A 14746-nucleotide genomic window follows, 5' to 3' on the forward strand; every position below is an offset into this window, starting at 1 on the left:
CAGTAGCAAGAGTGGCGGCAAGGAGGCCGACAGATAGAAGTAAGCTTGACCATTGCTGATACTATTAAACAAAGGGATCGTTGGGTATTTAGAACAATAATTAGAAGATTGTGCTTAGTAGCTAGTTGTTGATGCTGTGTGATTTAGTACAAACGACCTGGCTTTATATACCAATTGGACAAGACTAGTAGGCTATACCTAATATCGAATTCCAGCTGATAGTGTGGACACAAAGCTATTCCATCTACCCCTTGATTCATGTCTTCCGTCAAGTCCACTTGTTTCTTCCATTCGTACATTCCACAGCCATAGACTTGAATGTATCCGGACTAGATCTGGTTTCTTACTCGGTGCGTGAGAGTAGATTGGGAGGGTGTGCGATGGGTCCTACTCGGACTGAGAACAGGAGATATTGCTATCCCCCTTTTTGCCGGACTTATGCTGGCAATAATCCGCAGGCATATAACGACCAAACATCATGTGAGGAGAGTGGTAGGGAAAAAGACATCGGTGGATCTTCAATCTTGGAGAAACTGCAAGCTTCATCCCCTTGATTGCCGCTATGCGTCGTTCATCCACTCCCTACTTTTAACGGAAAATAAAACACATGGCCAACCTTTGGTCCAGCTTTGATCCGTTGCGTGAATAATAGAGGACTGTCGATAAGCCTTTCATGCGATGGTATAGATGGTTTGAATGTGTAAAGAAACCGCGGCGCAGACCTCATTTCCGCTCGGCCTTTCTCACAGGCAAGTGTTGTTATTTCGTAAAAGGCAATTCGTTTCTTACAATAAAACCATGCTTCTCGAACCGTTTTTCACAATTCAGGAAGTTATTGGTTAGCTCCGCCTTCTCTGACATATGAATCTGGACTATATTCCTTAAAAGAACGGTGGGGTTTATAGGGCCAACATTGATTAAATACGAATTTTGTCGCCTTTCCCTTGATCAGAGCAGGAAATAAATCCAGACGCTGGCTGTTGCAGCTTTCAAAAATAGTAGCCTTGGGGTAGCGTCCAGATCCCAAGAATATTAGAAAAGAGCAATGACCTAGTGTTCAAATATATATAAAATGGGTACTATCACAATATACTCACTACCCATTATGTCTTGCGTGTCCCCTCCTATCCAACAGAATGCCACATACAGAATATATATATAAAGTCCATTAAACTACGTTCTGCCTGTATGACTAAAGTTACCATACTGACAATCATATCAATGGTGCCAATTCTGTTATTGACAGACACAAATAATCATGAGTCATGGTACTGCATGGCAATTCTTAACAGCAATACAGCAGCACGTTTTTACAGAAGTATCATTTCGGTGCAGGTAATACAGCAGAAATGTAGAAATACGCCATAGAGGCTCTGCTCTTTAATTTATTGGTCAAATTATGCTGCTGGATATTCTGATAACAATTACAATAGGCATAGTGTGACAACAAGGCATGTAGACTACCTCTGATAATAAATGTAGTACTGTATAGAATATATGAATGAAAGCGACATGTATGTATTCTGGTTATTGGAAAGGCACAATGGAGATAATATCATCATCCAGCTAATCGGTATCGTCACCCAGACTTTTGGTATATTTTCAGAGATCTATGCAGATTACAAACTTCCGTAAACCCATAGGTGTATGCATAATAATAGACCTCAACATATATTCATAATTATGTTCAATTTAGTTTCAATTCAAGCAGTGTGCTCAAAAAGTTTTTATCTTATTTGTGTGCCACAACTTGACCGAAAGTATTGTATCAAGTGGATTATGTACAACTCCCACTTTGAACCAGCATATTTTTTCATCTCTGGATATGTCGCTTTAGGCTCATACTTAACCTGGCGGTATTTCTAAGTCTTAAGCATCCACTATTGACTCATGAGATCTAATAATAAAACAGCACACCATATAACCCTGCCTTCACCGAATAAGTAAATTCTTTGTTTGGCGACTTCATAACAAACGTAAACAATATTGGTACTGGGATTAGCAGCCACTGGGAACAGTGTAGTCCTCGGTGTGGGACGAGCTGTCGCTGGAGGCATTGACACCGAGACCGCGCTTGGCAAAGCCGTTCCAGATGGCGCAGTTGTTCTTGCCACCAGTCAGGTTCTGCTCAGCCTGGATGATGGCATCACGGGCATCAATGAAAGTTGGGTTGCACGGCTGCAGCTTCATTCCGTCAAGGATGAATCTGGAGCGCAATCGAGTTACCCTTGGTCAGATCATGCGAGAACAGGTCTGCCGCCATACCGTTGGCGTCAATGAGGTTCCAGATCACCTCATACAGGATCTCCAGCCCACACCTCACCAATCGCATGCACCTCCTGGTAGTTAGGGTCATCAAGATATCCGTACGTCGAAGGGTTGGTGCTAGTCGATGTGGAGTACGGATAGTTGCGAATTCCCTGACCGTACACGTACTGGCCGAGAAGGAGGTCACGCGAACGAGTATCTCCAGACTTGAGGCGCATCAGGTTAGCAACAGTGTCACTCCATCCTTCACCCATACCTCCTGCCTCGCCATCATTGAGGCAGTTGGTGTTAGATGGGCCACCGGTCAGACGGTTAGAGATACCGTGAGTGAACTCGTGAGCAACGATGTCCTGCTCGAAATCGCCATCGCGGTTCGGGTTGGTTTGAGTCCAGGTGTACATGCGCATGACACCGTTCTGACCATCGGGAGGAGTGGCAAAGTTGGCATTGTTAGTACCAGATCCATCTTGAGCGAAAGCAACAACATAGTCGCCACCAACACCACTGCCGCTGTAGTTCACATCCTGGAAGTTACCAGCAGCCTCAGTGAATCCGTAGAGGAACGACAGGTCGTGCATGGTGTTGACAGTGTAGAACAGCTGTGTAATAGCAGAGTCAATGTAGGACGAAGGAGCCTTGGTCAGGTCCAGTGGGAAGTTGAAGGCGCCGTTGGAAGAGTTCGGACGGTAGTTGTTTTTCCACGTGCTACCGCCGGTGGGGTTGTTCTGTGCCCATACATTGTTGCCGGTGGTGGTAGTGCCAGTAACCCAGCCCTTAGGGCTAGCATTGGTGTTGGCTGGGCTCGACACGATTGAGCGGCTGCCTTCCAGAGGATCGTTTACATTGCGTGGGTAGACGTTGTACGACTCGGCGTGCGATACCCAGTCGTTGATAGCCTCAACGCTGCCAGTGTCCTGGTTGACGTGGGCACTCCACCAGTGGTCCGCCTGCTGCAGAGTGATCTCCCAGACATGCGCCAGAGACCCGTCAGCCTTCTGGATCAGTGCCTTCTTGGCAGTGGCCGAGCCGTCGACAGCAGACTTCTGAGGCACATTGGAAATAGTGAACTGCGGGTCGCCACCAACAAGACTCGCGGTCGACGCAACAGTGATCTTGCTCAGGTCGCTGTCAGACACAGCGGTCTTGACGTAGTCGTTCAGCGACTTGAATGCGTTCTTCAGCGAGGCATCGTCGCTAGCACGCGCAACAAGAGAGCCGTTAGAGCGCTTGACCTTGCTCAGAGCATCAGCCGAGGCGAACGACTGGCTGGACGAGATGATGCGGCCCTTGGAATCAACATTGACATTGGCAAGACCGTTGGCGACATCAACACCGCCGCTGGTCTGGCGGACATAGACGTGAGTGATACCTGAGCGAGCATCGGTGTAGGCATCGGTGACCTTGATGTTCTGAGCTGGGATGTTGTGGTTCTTGGCCAGATACGCAACAGCGATATCGGCCTTAGACTTGACGGCAGAGTCCTTCTTTGTGTTTCCGACGAAGGACGCAGTCTGAGTAGAGGAATCAGCAGTGACGGAGACAGGCTTGTCATAGACCTTGAACTGGCCTCTGTTCTTCAGCACCGGGCTGAAGGTAACGACATCCTGATGGCTGTGCTGAGCTGCACTGGCAGTAGCAAGAGTGGCGGCAAGGAGGCCGACGATAGACGAGAGCTTGACCATGGTAGTTGATTAGTTTGCCAAGAGAACTAGTCGAGGAATCGGGCGAGTTGGTAGTATTAAGTTGTGCGTTGGTAGCTGGGTATGTGGTTATGAGAAATGCTCGTGCGCTATTGTCTTTTTATACAAAATTGTGTATTGTTGTGTGGGTATGCCAATATGAGCTGAAGATGGATTCTGCTAGGCAACATTCCATCTTTGCCCCTTTCTGGACATTCTATCAGAAATTCGTTCCCATGCCCGTACCTATCCGGTTTGCTTACCAGACTCCAACCAGCCCGAAGCTTGCTTCAAGAATGGGGTGTGGGAGGAAGGGGGTGTTAAGACTTTCACCTTTACACCTCATTCTAACGAGCATCATTTCCGCGAATAGTAGACATGTTATATTCGACATCACGCAAGCGTAAAAGTAGGGACAGGCTATTTCGGCGGATTTTCAATGTCGCGCAACCACTGGTTTCATTCTGCGATTGCCACCATGCATCACTATCCGTCTGCTCAGACCAAATTTCTTGTCAAATGCTAGTCTGGCATTCATTAATACAGTGCCGTTGCAGCATTCAAGGCTGGCAGCATGTCGGACTGGTTCACTGTTCCCACGAAGAAATAATCAGCGTTTAGCCAAAACGACTTTTGAGCTCGTTATCCTTCGGGGGTTCTCACGAGGAATTAGCACTGCAAGTACCTCGCTTGGCCACATAGGTAGCAAACCACAAAGTCGTCGCTGTAGAGGACTGCTGTTGGTAGCAAGTGCGATTGCCCTGTTAATAGTGTTCACCAAATCCGCCAATTCTGGTACATGCGATACGAGTTTGAGCGGATGACGAGGACTATCTGGCAAAGTTCCAGATTTGGAATGGATAGCGCGCGCATAATACGCAGCTCTGTCTCCCGAGCGAGTCGGCCAATGCAAATGGGCAGCGGTGTCAGGATGCCGTGTTTACGCAATCTCAGGAGGGGTTTGCCAGTCGTGCGAAAAAAACGGGGACCATTTTTCATGCAGTCTGGAAAATTGGTTGATCACAGCGACAATGAATACGCATGAAGACAATAAGCTTGATATGCACATCTGTATGTGCCAAACCACCCAGCTTAGATGATCCCTCATTGCGGACTACAGGGGACTTTCTGGTGGAGGATCGGCGCTGCCCACACACAAAGTGCTGTAATTACCGCTGCCGCTGCTATACCAAATTCTCCAGCCAACCCTGGCACGTCTGACGACATGGCGGCCGTACTTGCCATTGGTATTCAGGCAATCTTGCTTCAGTTCCCGCAACAGCTTGCCTATAGCATCGTCCTCCGCTAAATCACCAGCTAGCAAGTACCTCTTCTATCGTCGATTACCTGTGGACGCCAATGCCTTACTGAAGTATGTTTTCACTGGCAATTCATAATAGCAAGCAGTGCAGAAATGAAAAAAAAGGAGCATATGGTATATTTCTTCCTGCAAGTCAAGCATAGACTCAAAACTCGTACTCAGGTTGTTCTCACAACGTATTGCCGTTATTGAGCACAGAGAGTACCGGCCCAACAACATCCCGGACACGGTCGAGGGTCATATCACCGCAGGCAGCGGCAACAACACGCTCGAATTTCATCAGCCTCTGTTCATCGACCTCCAGCGCAGCATTGATCGCCTGGACATCTGCCGACTCCGAGCTGATTCCAACAACCTCGCGGTGCTTGCGCAGCGACCCATTGGTAGCACGCTTCTGGGTCCAAAGTGGGTCGTTGTTGGACAGTGTAGAGTCGTTGTCGTCATCAAACATGCCGACCAGCGATAATGCCGGGGGGCGCGGCCACGGCTTGACTACTGAGGCCAGCTCTGCATACTCGTCAGCCAGCTTCAGCGAGTTCGCATGGTATCCGTTTGCCTGTGAGCGCAGTCTCAGATACTCTGAGCGCAAATCTTCGTCCGACTGCCTTCTCAGTCAGCGGGGAGCCGGGCACTGCCGGCGTTGTGCTTGCTGTCAGCGACGGCTGAATACCCAGCGATGCGCGCGCCGACTGCTGCAAACAGATTACCGAGCTGATCCGGTGCTTGAGCGACAGCTCCTGGTCGCGGATCTGCTTCGCAATGCGCAGCCAGCTTCTCGTGCACAGCTGTCTCCTCCTTCAGCGTGTCGCGCTCGGTACTCAACTCTAGCAGCAGCTGCGCTGCATACTCGGAATCGTCATCAAGCGCCTTGCGCTGGGCCTCGTGCTCCTTGCGCATCTCGTAGGTGGTTGCGTTGATGATATCGATTGCCCGGTTGGTAACTACATCGTAGCGGCTCAACGGTAGCCTGCCCCGACCCTGCACAGAGGCGTCATTGCATCCGATGGCTGAAATAGACGGGATCCTCTGAGGACCAGACGCTGCGCTCCGTGGCTGATCAGTGCCGCTCTGCGGAGTGTTCTTGTTCTGATGGATCGGCGGGATCGGCGGTAACACCGACGACTTACCGGGTTTGTGTCTGTTGTCAATCCGTGACTCGGGAATTTCAAGCAGCGACTGGAGCGAATGGATCAGGCGCGGGTCGATTGGGGTCTGGCACGCAGATGCCAGTAGGGATGTGACCTGGGCAAGATGGGCCAGGCTCGCCAGCTGGCTGGCGCTACGATGCAGATAGTCCTCCCACGACAGGACCTGCAAGTTGTTGCACTGGTACAGTTTCAGCACAAGCGACCGGGTATAGTACAATGACACGTCAGGGCCAGTTTGCCGGCGCGTCGATCGGCCGTGTGCATGCCCAGTGGACTGCTGTGCGACCCTGCTTGTCACGGTTCACCAGCGCCGGGCCAAGCACGTCCAGCAGCCACTGGAACGTGTATGTGGACCGACTCTGCCATGCAAGCGTGCTCTGGACCGCAATCATCAGTGGCGTCTTTCCTTCACGGTTCATCACACCGGGGTCCACACCGCGGTCCACTAGCATCTGGACCACATCCCAGTGGCCGTTCTGGGTCCGCAAGGTGAAGAAGCGTGTTGCTGTCATCAGAGGTCACCTTGTTCGGCTCGAAGGAACTGTCAGCAGAGCACAGACTCCACAACATTCGGCAGTGGTTGCTGGCACCGCGGAGCTGACAGGAAGTCTAAGACAGTGGCAACAGATAGCGCGAGGCTGCTGCTGACCTGCATCACACTGGACACGAACGATCCGCGTGGGGGCATGGGTGGCTGCTGAGTCTGATTGGCGCCTGTTGTAGCTGCTGCCGTTACTGCCAAAGAACTCTTGGGGTTGGGACACCGTGGACGCTGAGCGCGAGTGGTTCGGTGTTGATAGTGAAATAGACCCGATGCTGCCGCTGTAGCTGCGTGCCGGCCGGCTTGTCACCGATGCAGCAGCCGACATGTGGTAGTTGGCACGGCCAGGGGCTTGACGCGGCTGAGTGGTTAGGCAGGCCGAGCCGCGGCATTATTATCTCATTGGCCAGGGGCGACGCGTTCGACGGGTAATGGCCGTGGCCAAAGACCGGTGGTGGTGGCGGCGGCTGCAGCGGACGCGAGGTCGCAGGTTGGGCGGTTGGGGTTGACTGCATCGAAGTGGGCGACATGGTGTGCATGGACCGCGGGTTGCCAGGTGCTCCAGTGCGACGGACAGACGACGACGACGGTGGAGTCATCAGGGCTGAGCTGGCAATATCAAGGGTGCTGCTAGGCTTTGCATTGGGCGGCGGTACCTTGCTGTAGCCCTGGGCGGGAGTCATGTCTGTGTATGTGTTGCTGATATCGCGCAGGGCCCTGGCCGGCGTCTTGTACGCGTTACCAGCAGAGGCAGGGGTGGCCTGTGGCGGACCCTGGCGTGTCATAGGCGAAGCCAGGCTGTTGCGATCCGGCATCGACACACGGAAGCTGCTTTGGTACTGGGCTGCAGAGTTGCCAGTCGGCGTCATTGGGGGCTGCTGGGACATGGCAGCAGCCGTTGCCAGCCGGCGACTCGGGAGTCATGAACATGTGGTGCGAGGGCCCAGAGGCCAGCGATCCGTCATGGGCATTCCCCGCTCGGCGCGGCGCTGGCGTGTAGGGGTCCGCACGCCAGTTCATAGGCGGCCCCGCTTGCGGGAGTTGTAGGCAGGCGGCAGCTGTTGGGTGTTGTGTGTGGCTGGTGGGAGCGCGGTGGCATTGTTGCTAGCGGTATAGTAGTGCGAGGGCGGCGGCTGAGTCTGCGATAGCGCTGCCGGATGCATGTTTTGGTCGCCAGGCTTGTTCAGGATACTCGACAGCGAGCCAGATGAGGGGTACCGGCGCAGAGTCCCCGACGCACGCCGCTTTGTAGCCGAGCCTGGCCCCGAGGCCTTGAGAGTTGCGCTCTTGCGCTTGCGGAGCGACTCCAGGCTGCGCGGCGCCGTTGGGGGTTTCTCGCCAGGCGCCGGGCTGTACTCGAGCACGTATTTCAGTGCATCGTACACATTCAGTTGCTTGGCCAGCGAAATTGCCCGATCAAGCGGCACCCAGGTCCCTAAGAAGAAATCGGCTTCAGTGAATCAGGCTGCCAGGGAAAAATGCATGCACAAAACACCCAAACGCGTGCATCCTGGTTGACCTGCCTCGAGATGCAGATCCACCAACAGCAACAAGGCCCAAACCCAAAATGTGCAGCCAAGCAGGTGGAGCGAGTGAGAGAGCCCGTTCTGCGTTGCTCAGGTTTCCCAAAAATAGAACCAGTAAACATGGGCAGGCCAGGCTCAGCTAATAATAGACAGAGGAAAACAGAGTATCCAACACACTGCGAACGCATCCTCGCACACCACACTGGCAGCAAAAAGGATGTCTGAGGCGCTGGGATATGAAAACAACAAGGTTTTGTTCTTTTGTTGCCCGCTCTTCGTTTGAGGAACCTACCTTGATATTTTCCATAGCCACCCTGGACCTTTTCGTGGATACCAGTGTGAATTTCGCGCTCAAGGAACCGAGTGCGGTGTGGCTTGTCGTACTGGGCACACTTTAGGATCTGCGTCACATTCACGTACGAGTCCTTGCGCCGACGCATCACCGCCGTTCCGTTGTACAGCTGCTGGAACACCTCCACGCCAGCATATGCTGCCGACCACACCTGCGTTGAGCTGATGCTGCCGTCGTCGTGGTTGCTGCTGCTACCGTTGTTGATCCTGTCGACCATGTCTTGTACCCCTTACTGTATAGGGAAGAGAGAGAAAAGATGGGTCCTATTGCTACGGTGTCTTGTGTGTGTTTTCCGTGTGTGACGATGTCTGTATGTATATGAAGAGGGCGTGTGATGTATGTGTAGGGAGGGAGCTAAAAAGTAGGGTGATGTACAGAGAGGGATAAGAGGATATGAGTTGGAATATGAAACAGCAAAAAGATACGAGCACACCAATGGAAAGGCCCCCTGCAGAAAGAAAAGAAAAAGGAGCGAGAAGAGAAAAGTCAAAGGAGGTCCAAATAGAAACACAAAAATCGCCAATTTAGGCGCAGGTCGCTTGGGTATGTGTTGCGCGGCTCATCGCCAAACATTGGACAGGCAGATCCAAGCCAAGCAGCTCGTGCCATGCCTGTGTGGGTGGCTCACAAAACATTGGCCAACAGGGGATCTGGATCATACATGATCGGCTCACTTGGCTCAGAGCTGCCAGTGAGCTGGAGGCGTCACGCGTATGCCCGGCGAATTGCAGCATTGAAAATTGAACGGCCCTGCAATTCGCTCCACCAAAACGAGCATTCGGCCCTTCTAGCATTGCACGCCCAGCGTCGTAGCGCAAAGGCGGCCCTAAAAAGCTGGCTGCGCGTTTGGCCACATGAGCCTAAAACGGGGGCACAGGAGAGTCTTGTGTGTGGTGCCCAAAATGCAAATGTGGACTTTGGGAAATGCCGCAATACTTACACTATTCGATGTAGGGTCTTCCGGTTGCTGGTGGGGATGGTTCTGTAGCCAGTTAGCACCCCTGGCAAGCCGCGAGAGCGCAATGGAGCAGAATTCAGGGAGAGCTTGTTTGCGTGAGGCTTCCCGAATTGAGGGAGGGGTTTGCTCAATGTGTGTCAGGAAATGAGAACAGGAGGGGTGGCAGAGCGGAGAGAAATTCAGAAAGGAGAGGCCAAGGGAGGAGAGCGACGAGTAGAAAGGAAACCCCAGTAGAACAGCGGGCAAAGATTTTTCACAGCCAGCAAAGTGGTGAGCCTCTTGGCCGCTCTCGGCTTACACTGGACGATTTGCCAGAACCGAAAAGGTGCGGCGCGCCATTTTTACTTTTGCCCCCTACTTGTTTGGCATTTTAATGGCCACTGGCGCTGCACCAGGGCCAGACGCGTGAGGTGCTGCTGCAGCGCGCGCGTCATCGCGATGGCCGCCCTTTTGGCGCTGGATCGCTCGTTGGGCTGGACGGCTTGGGCCGTAGGCAGCTCGTGGCAGACAGTAGCCTGGAAACTGCCAGCATTGCTACACCGCTGGGGGGCAGCGCTGAATCGGCTGGAGACTGCAGCCAAAGGCAGAGAGCGGCGTCTCTAGTCTGAATGCGTTAGTTTGCAGCAGCCATACCTGTCGCCACTGATGCAATCATCCCGCAGGGGATAACTCCGCTCAGTCCATGCCCTCCCAACATCGTCTAGTGGCTGTAGCCGTGCAGCTATCCTTGCTGAGCCCCAATGTGTCGCTGGGCACGCTGCCCATCATGAGGCAGGCTCCGTGGTCTGGCCAGAGCAGCCGACTTGCAGAGGAGATCGGGTCGAGCTGCTCGCACAGTTTGCGACATGGCTTGTACTGACGGCAAACGTGTGATCAAATGAGACAACGCGCCAATCACGCGAAAAAAAACAAATTTTCTGCGCAAAGAGGACAAAAATACAAAAAGCTCCAATCGGCCGCCAAATTGCGCGTGGCCCTTTTGCTTCTGTTGCAATCCATTTTCCCAGTTTCCCCTTCTTTTCTCTCTTTCTCGCGTCTCTAATATTTCTGTACGTGGACACTTCCTCTCTCCCTCATTTCCACCCCTCCAAGTCACTTTTTGAAATGGACATTGCCGCCATGCCCGCCGACTCGGCCGAAAAAAGCAGCGCGACACAGGAGACGCCAGAACCCCAGCACCCAACCAGTAACGGTAGTGCGGCGGCGGCAGCAGCAGAAGCAGCAGCAGCAGCAGCAGCAGAAAGCAAGGCTGACGAAAGCTCCATGCCTCCTGCACCCACTGCTCTGCCTGCATCTCCCAATTCAGCAGTGCCAATGACAGGCAATGCAGCCGCGCAGGAGAATAAATACAGCTTGGCAGTCAAGAGTGAGGATACGGCAGAACCACCGGCAGCAGCAGCAGCAGCAGCAGCAGCAGCAGCAGCAGCAGCAAGCACCAATGTAGATGACAGCGGTTTGGGGACAAAGACAGCAGCTACAGTAGCGGAGCTTAGTGGCATTGACACCAGCATTGCCCGCAATTTCAACGCGGTTCCAGTCGACAACTCGAGTGAGGTAAGATTAATCTACTGCCCAACAAAGCGGCAGGCCCATTGTTCGCCTGGGGCTTTTTTTCTTTCGCTAAACAAGGAGCAGGCGTTTCTGGCATGAACTAATCCAATATACACTCTCAATGCTGTGCATAGAACGGCGAGGACATTGTGACAAAGGACCGGCTGCTGCCCAAGGTAAAGCAAGTGAGCCGGTGCTGCTACTGCGACCAGAACTCTGCCGAATCGCTAAAGACCGTCCCGTGTCTGGACTGTGGCTCGCGGTGCCACATTGACTGCATCCAGTGCACGACCAAGTTCAACGACAAGATCCTGCTGGGCGATGACTTTTTCCACTTCCGGTGCTCGAAATGCACGGGCGGGCGCGAGCGATTCAAGCGGTACCACCTGTCATGGGTGGACGTGGTACACATCACGCTGTTCAACCTGACGCACAACCCAAAGCGCCGACCGAACAATCCGCTGAGCCGTGGAGGGCGGTCCGACGACCCAACCGGCCAGTTCAGCAGCAGCGAGCACGGGCCGCAAGAATACGGCGACTCGCGGATATACTTCCACTATAAAGCCGACGTCGCAAAGTTTATCGACCAGCACTGGAACTACTTTTGGACAAAGTCCAGAGGCGAAACATGGATCAACAGCGCGTCGTCGGCGCTGTCAACTAACAGCACCGAGAATGTGCCCGAGGACGGGCGGTTCGAGTCGGGCAAAGCAAAGTACAACAAAAATGGCATGTGGGCTCTGACCGATGACTCGCGCTTTCCGTCGTCGTATGACTCGGTGCAGCAGCAAAAGACACGCACCATCATGTACAGCTTTGCGGAGGACGGCTCGCTGATCGAACTACGCACACAGACTGGCGCCGGCCGGCGGAAGCGCCGCACTGAGCCGGGCGCTGGCCGGGGAACACAGGCACGCGTCAAGAAGGCACGCTCTGGCGTTGCATCTGACACGCCGCTGTCGGCGGGACTGGGTGACTACGGAGCGCCTGCATCGTCATCGAAGCGGGGACGGCGCAAGCACGAGCCGCGCAGCACGTGGTCGATTGAAATGTGGCCTGATATCGACAACCCCCAGGGCCCAGCACACATGTCGCGCGAGGAGACGCACGCGGCAGCGCAGTTTGTGATCGAGAGCGACCGGCTGACGGTATGGAATGACAAGGGATACCGCATGGCCAAGGCGTCGCATGGTGTCGAGACCGGTGCCTGGTACTTTGAGGTTGACGTGCTGGAGCCAGTGCGACCCGAGTACAACCTGCGAATCGGTTGGTCGCAGATCTCGGGTGAGCTGCAGGCGCCCTGCGGCTTCGATGTGTTTTCGTACTCGGTGCGCGCCAAGCCTAGCACACGCTTCCACGCGGCCATTGGGTCTCCATACGGGGAGGAATATGGGCCCGGGGACACGCTAGGCGTGCTGATATACTTGCCGCTGTTGGACAGCGATGAGCGGCAGGACCTGAACGACCGCAAGTGGAAGCTGGGCGAGCGGTACCGCCAGTGGGCATATTCGCGGCCCGAGTGGCAGCGGCCGCGCGGCGACATGGACCTGCCGCCCCTGCCAGTGCTCAACGGCAGCGAGCTGGTGTACTTTAAGAACGGTCGGTGCCTGGGGCCAGCTTTCCAGAAGCTGTATCTCGGCAAGTACTATCCGGCTATCTCGTCGTATATGGGCGGCAAGGTCAAGGTCAACATGGGTCCTGCCTTCAAGTTCCCACCACCCGCCACATGGCACCAAGACACGCCGATTCGGCCCATCACAGATCTTGAGTACACATTGCCGGCACCAGAACCCGCCAGTACCACAACCACTGATCCTGCACCACCGACAGCAGCTGCATCGTCATCATTGCCATCACCACCGGTGCTGCCGGACAAACCAGAAGCACCGGTAGTCGCCACTGCAGTTACCAGCACGCAAAGTCAGCCACCGGCTCCATCGGACGCGCCTGCAGCAGTCGATGTGCCACCCGGGGTCTAATCACGTTCTTTTTCTTGATCCGGCATTAAATCTCACCTATTTTGAAGTTTTTTTTTTTTGGGTTCCAAGCTGCTGCACACGGCTTGCCTCCGTTTTCTGCATTCCTCAACCCCTTTTATTCGCACCCAATTAACACATACAGACACACGCCATGGGTCTTGCTGAGCCAAAGAGCCGTACGCTGTACAGCGCGGATCCGCGCAACTTGCACTGGAGTGAAGGTAAGTCAGAAAGATACCTAATATCCACTGGAGACCGCAGCGAACGCATATATGCGCTGACAGTGTTTGCATGCATCCGTAGACAAGAGCCGGTTTGGGTTCAAGATGCTGGAGAAGATGGGGTGGAGCGAGGGCAAGGGCCTGGGCGCAAACGAGGACGGCCGCAAAGAGCATGTCAAGATCAAGCTCAAGTCGAACAACCACGGCATCGGCGCGGACAAGAAAACGATCCGCAACTGGCTGGAAAACACAGACGGCTTTTTCTGAGCTGCTGTCGCGCCTGAACTCGGACTCGGCAACGCCGTCTGACGCTCCAAAGGCCGAAGCGAAGAAGTCCGGAGACAAAGACCTGTGCTGACTGCGGCCAGCGCCCGCCTGAATCGCCTTAGCCATCGCACAAAGTTCCGCAACATGAAGCGCATGGCGATGCAGGACGACAAGGGTCTAGCAGGAGATCCTGGGCGTTAGCAGCAAGACATCGACGGCCAAGGACACGCCCTGCAAGCACTGTATCCTGATTCTGAGAGGCAATCAGGCGAGAGCACGCCGTCGCTGCAGACAGAGATTGTGGATTCTGGCGTTAACGTTGCGGATTACTTTGCGCAGAAGATGAGGAGCAATCCGGCGTTGGCAGGCGATTTATGGACTCGCACCGAGTGAGGAGAAGGTTAAGGAGGATGATTCCGACAGCAGCTGCAGCAAGAAGCGCAAGGCGGACGATGATGGCAGTGACGATGATCACCGTCGAGAAAAAGGACAAGAAGCACAAGGACAAAAAGGACAAAAAGGACAAGAAGCATAAGAAGCATAAGAAGGATAGGAGCAAGAAGCGCAAGGCCGACGATGACAGTCGATGATGGAGGAGGAGCCCAAGGTACGAGGAAGGAGAAGAAGGACAAGTCGGAAAAGAGGGAGAAGAAGAGCAGGAAGGACAAGAAGGAGAAAGCGAGAAGAGCAAGAAGGACAAGAAATCCAAGGACAAAAAGCACAAGAGCAAGTCTAAGTCGACATAGCCTGGCAGACACTCACAACTCTGTTTGGGAATAAATGCCATGTATTCATCGTCACCATCCACCAGTACTGGCACATGTGCTCTGCTCTACGTATGTGTGGGGTTTTGAAATTACAAACAAAAAGGGAGACTTGAAGATAGAAGCTGGGAGGCCAAGAGACAACTATAAGAACGTGGCTAATTAATCTCT

General features: G+C 53.6%; 6 protein-coding genes across 6 annotated transcripts; 3 read left to right on the forward strand and 3 right to left on the reverse strand.

Annotated features, from left to right (window-relative positions):
* Window positions 1-1934: 1934 nt before the first annotated feature.
* DL89DRAFT_284380 (uncharacterized protein) lies at window positions 1935-3950 on the reverse strand (the record flags this gene model as incomplete). Its single annotated transcript, XM_040889783.1, has 2 exons — window positions 1935-2178; window positions 2301-3950. 2 exons carry the CDS (start codon window positions 3948-3950, stop codon window positions 1999-2001), a joined length of 1830 nt encoding a protein of 609 aa, XP_040742762.1. The 3' UTR covers window positions 1935-1998.
* Window positions 3951-5602: 1652 nt separating this feature from the next.
* DL89DRAFT_169693 (uncharacterized protein) lies at window positions 5603-6409 on the forward strand. Its single transcript, XM_040883778.1, has one exon. It carries the CDS (start codon window positions 5718-5720, stop codon window positions 6183-6185), a length of 468 nt encoding a protein of 155 aa, XP_040742763.1. The 5' UTR covers window positions 5603-5717; the 3' UTR covers window positions 6186-6409.
* Window positions 6410-7106: 697 nt separating this feature from the next.
* Window positions 7107-8118, reverse strand: DL89DRAFT_169665 (uncharacterized protein). The gene has a single exon (XM_040883777.1). It carries the CDS (start codon window positions 7842-7844, stop codon window positions 7149-7151), a length of 696 nt encoding a protein of 231 aa, XP_040742764.1. The 5' UTR covers window positions 7845-8118; the 3' UTR covers window positions 7107-7148.
* Window positions 7974-9120, reverse strand: DL89DRAFT_317443 (apses-domain-containing protein; the record flags this gene model as incomplete). The annotated part of the gene is made up of 2 exons (XM_040891087.1): window positions 8776-9120; window positions 7974-8392 (listed from the first exon to the last, which is right to left on the reverse strand). The coding sequence occupies exons 1-2, from the start codon at window positions 9050-9052 to the stop codon at window positions 7974-7976; spliced, it is 696 nt and encodes a 231-aa protein (XP_040742765.1). The 5' UTR covers window positions 9053-9120.
* A 1731-nt stretch (window positions 9121-10851) lies between these two features.
* On the forward strand, window positions 10852-13685 carry DL89DRAFT_268068 (uncharacterized protein). The gene is made up of 3 exons (XM_040887780.1): window positions 10852-11233; window positions 11287-11347; window positions 11479-13685. The coding sequence occupies exons 1-3, from the start codon at window positions 11118-11120 to the stop codon at window positions 13321-13323; spliced, it is 2022 nt and encodes a 673-aa protein (XP_040742766.1). The 5' UTR covers window positions 10852-11117; the 3' UTR covers window positions 13324-13685.
* DL89DRAFT_268069 (uncharacterized protein) lies at window positions 13511-14611 on the forward strand. Its single transcript, XM_040887781.1, has 6 exons — window positions 13511-13544; window positions 13627-13718; window positions 13798-13877; window positions 13913-13986; window positions 14050-14200; window positions 14430-14611. The coding sequence occupies exons 2-6, from the start codon at window positions 13650-13652 to the stop codon at window positions 14545-14547; spliced, it is 492 nt and encodes a 163-aa protein (XP_040742767.1). The 5' UTR covers window positions 13511-13544; window positions 13627-13649; the 3' UTR covers window positions 14548-14611.
* The last annotated feature ends 135 nt before the right edge of the window (window positions 14612-14746 follow it).

The sequence above is a fragment of the Linderina pennispora genome (assembly GCF_002104995.1).
Source record: "Linderina pennispora strain ATCC 12442 chromosome Unknown DL89scaffold_8, whole genome shotgun sequence".
In the NCBI taxonomy this organism is placed as follows: Eukaryota; Fungi; Kickxellomycota; class Kickxellomycetes; order Kickxellales; family Kickxellaceae; genus Linderina; species Linderina pennispora.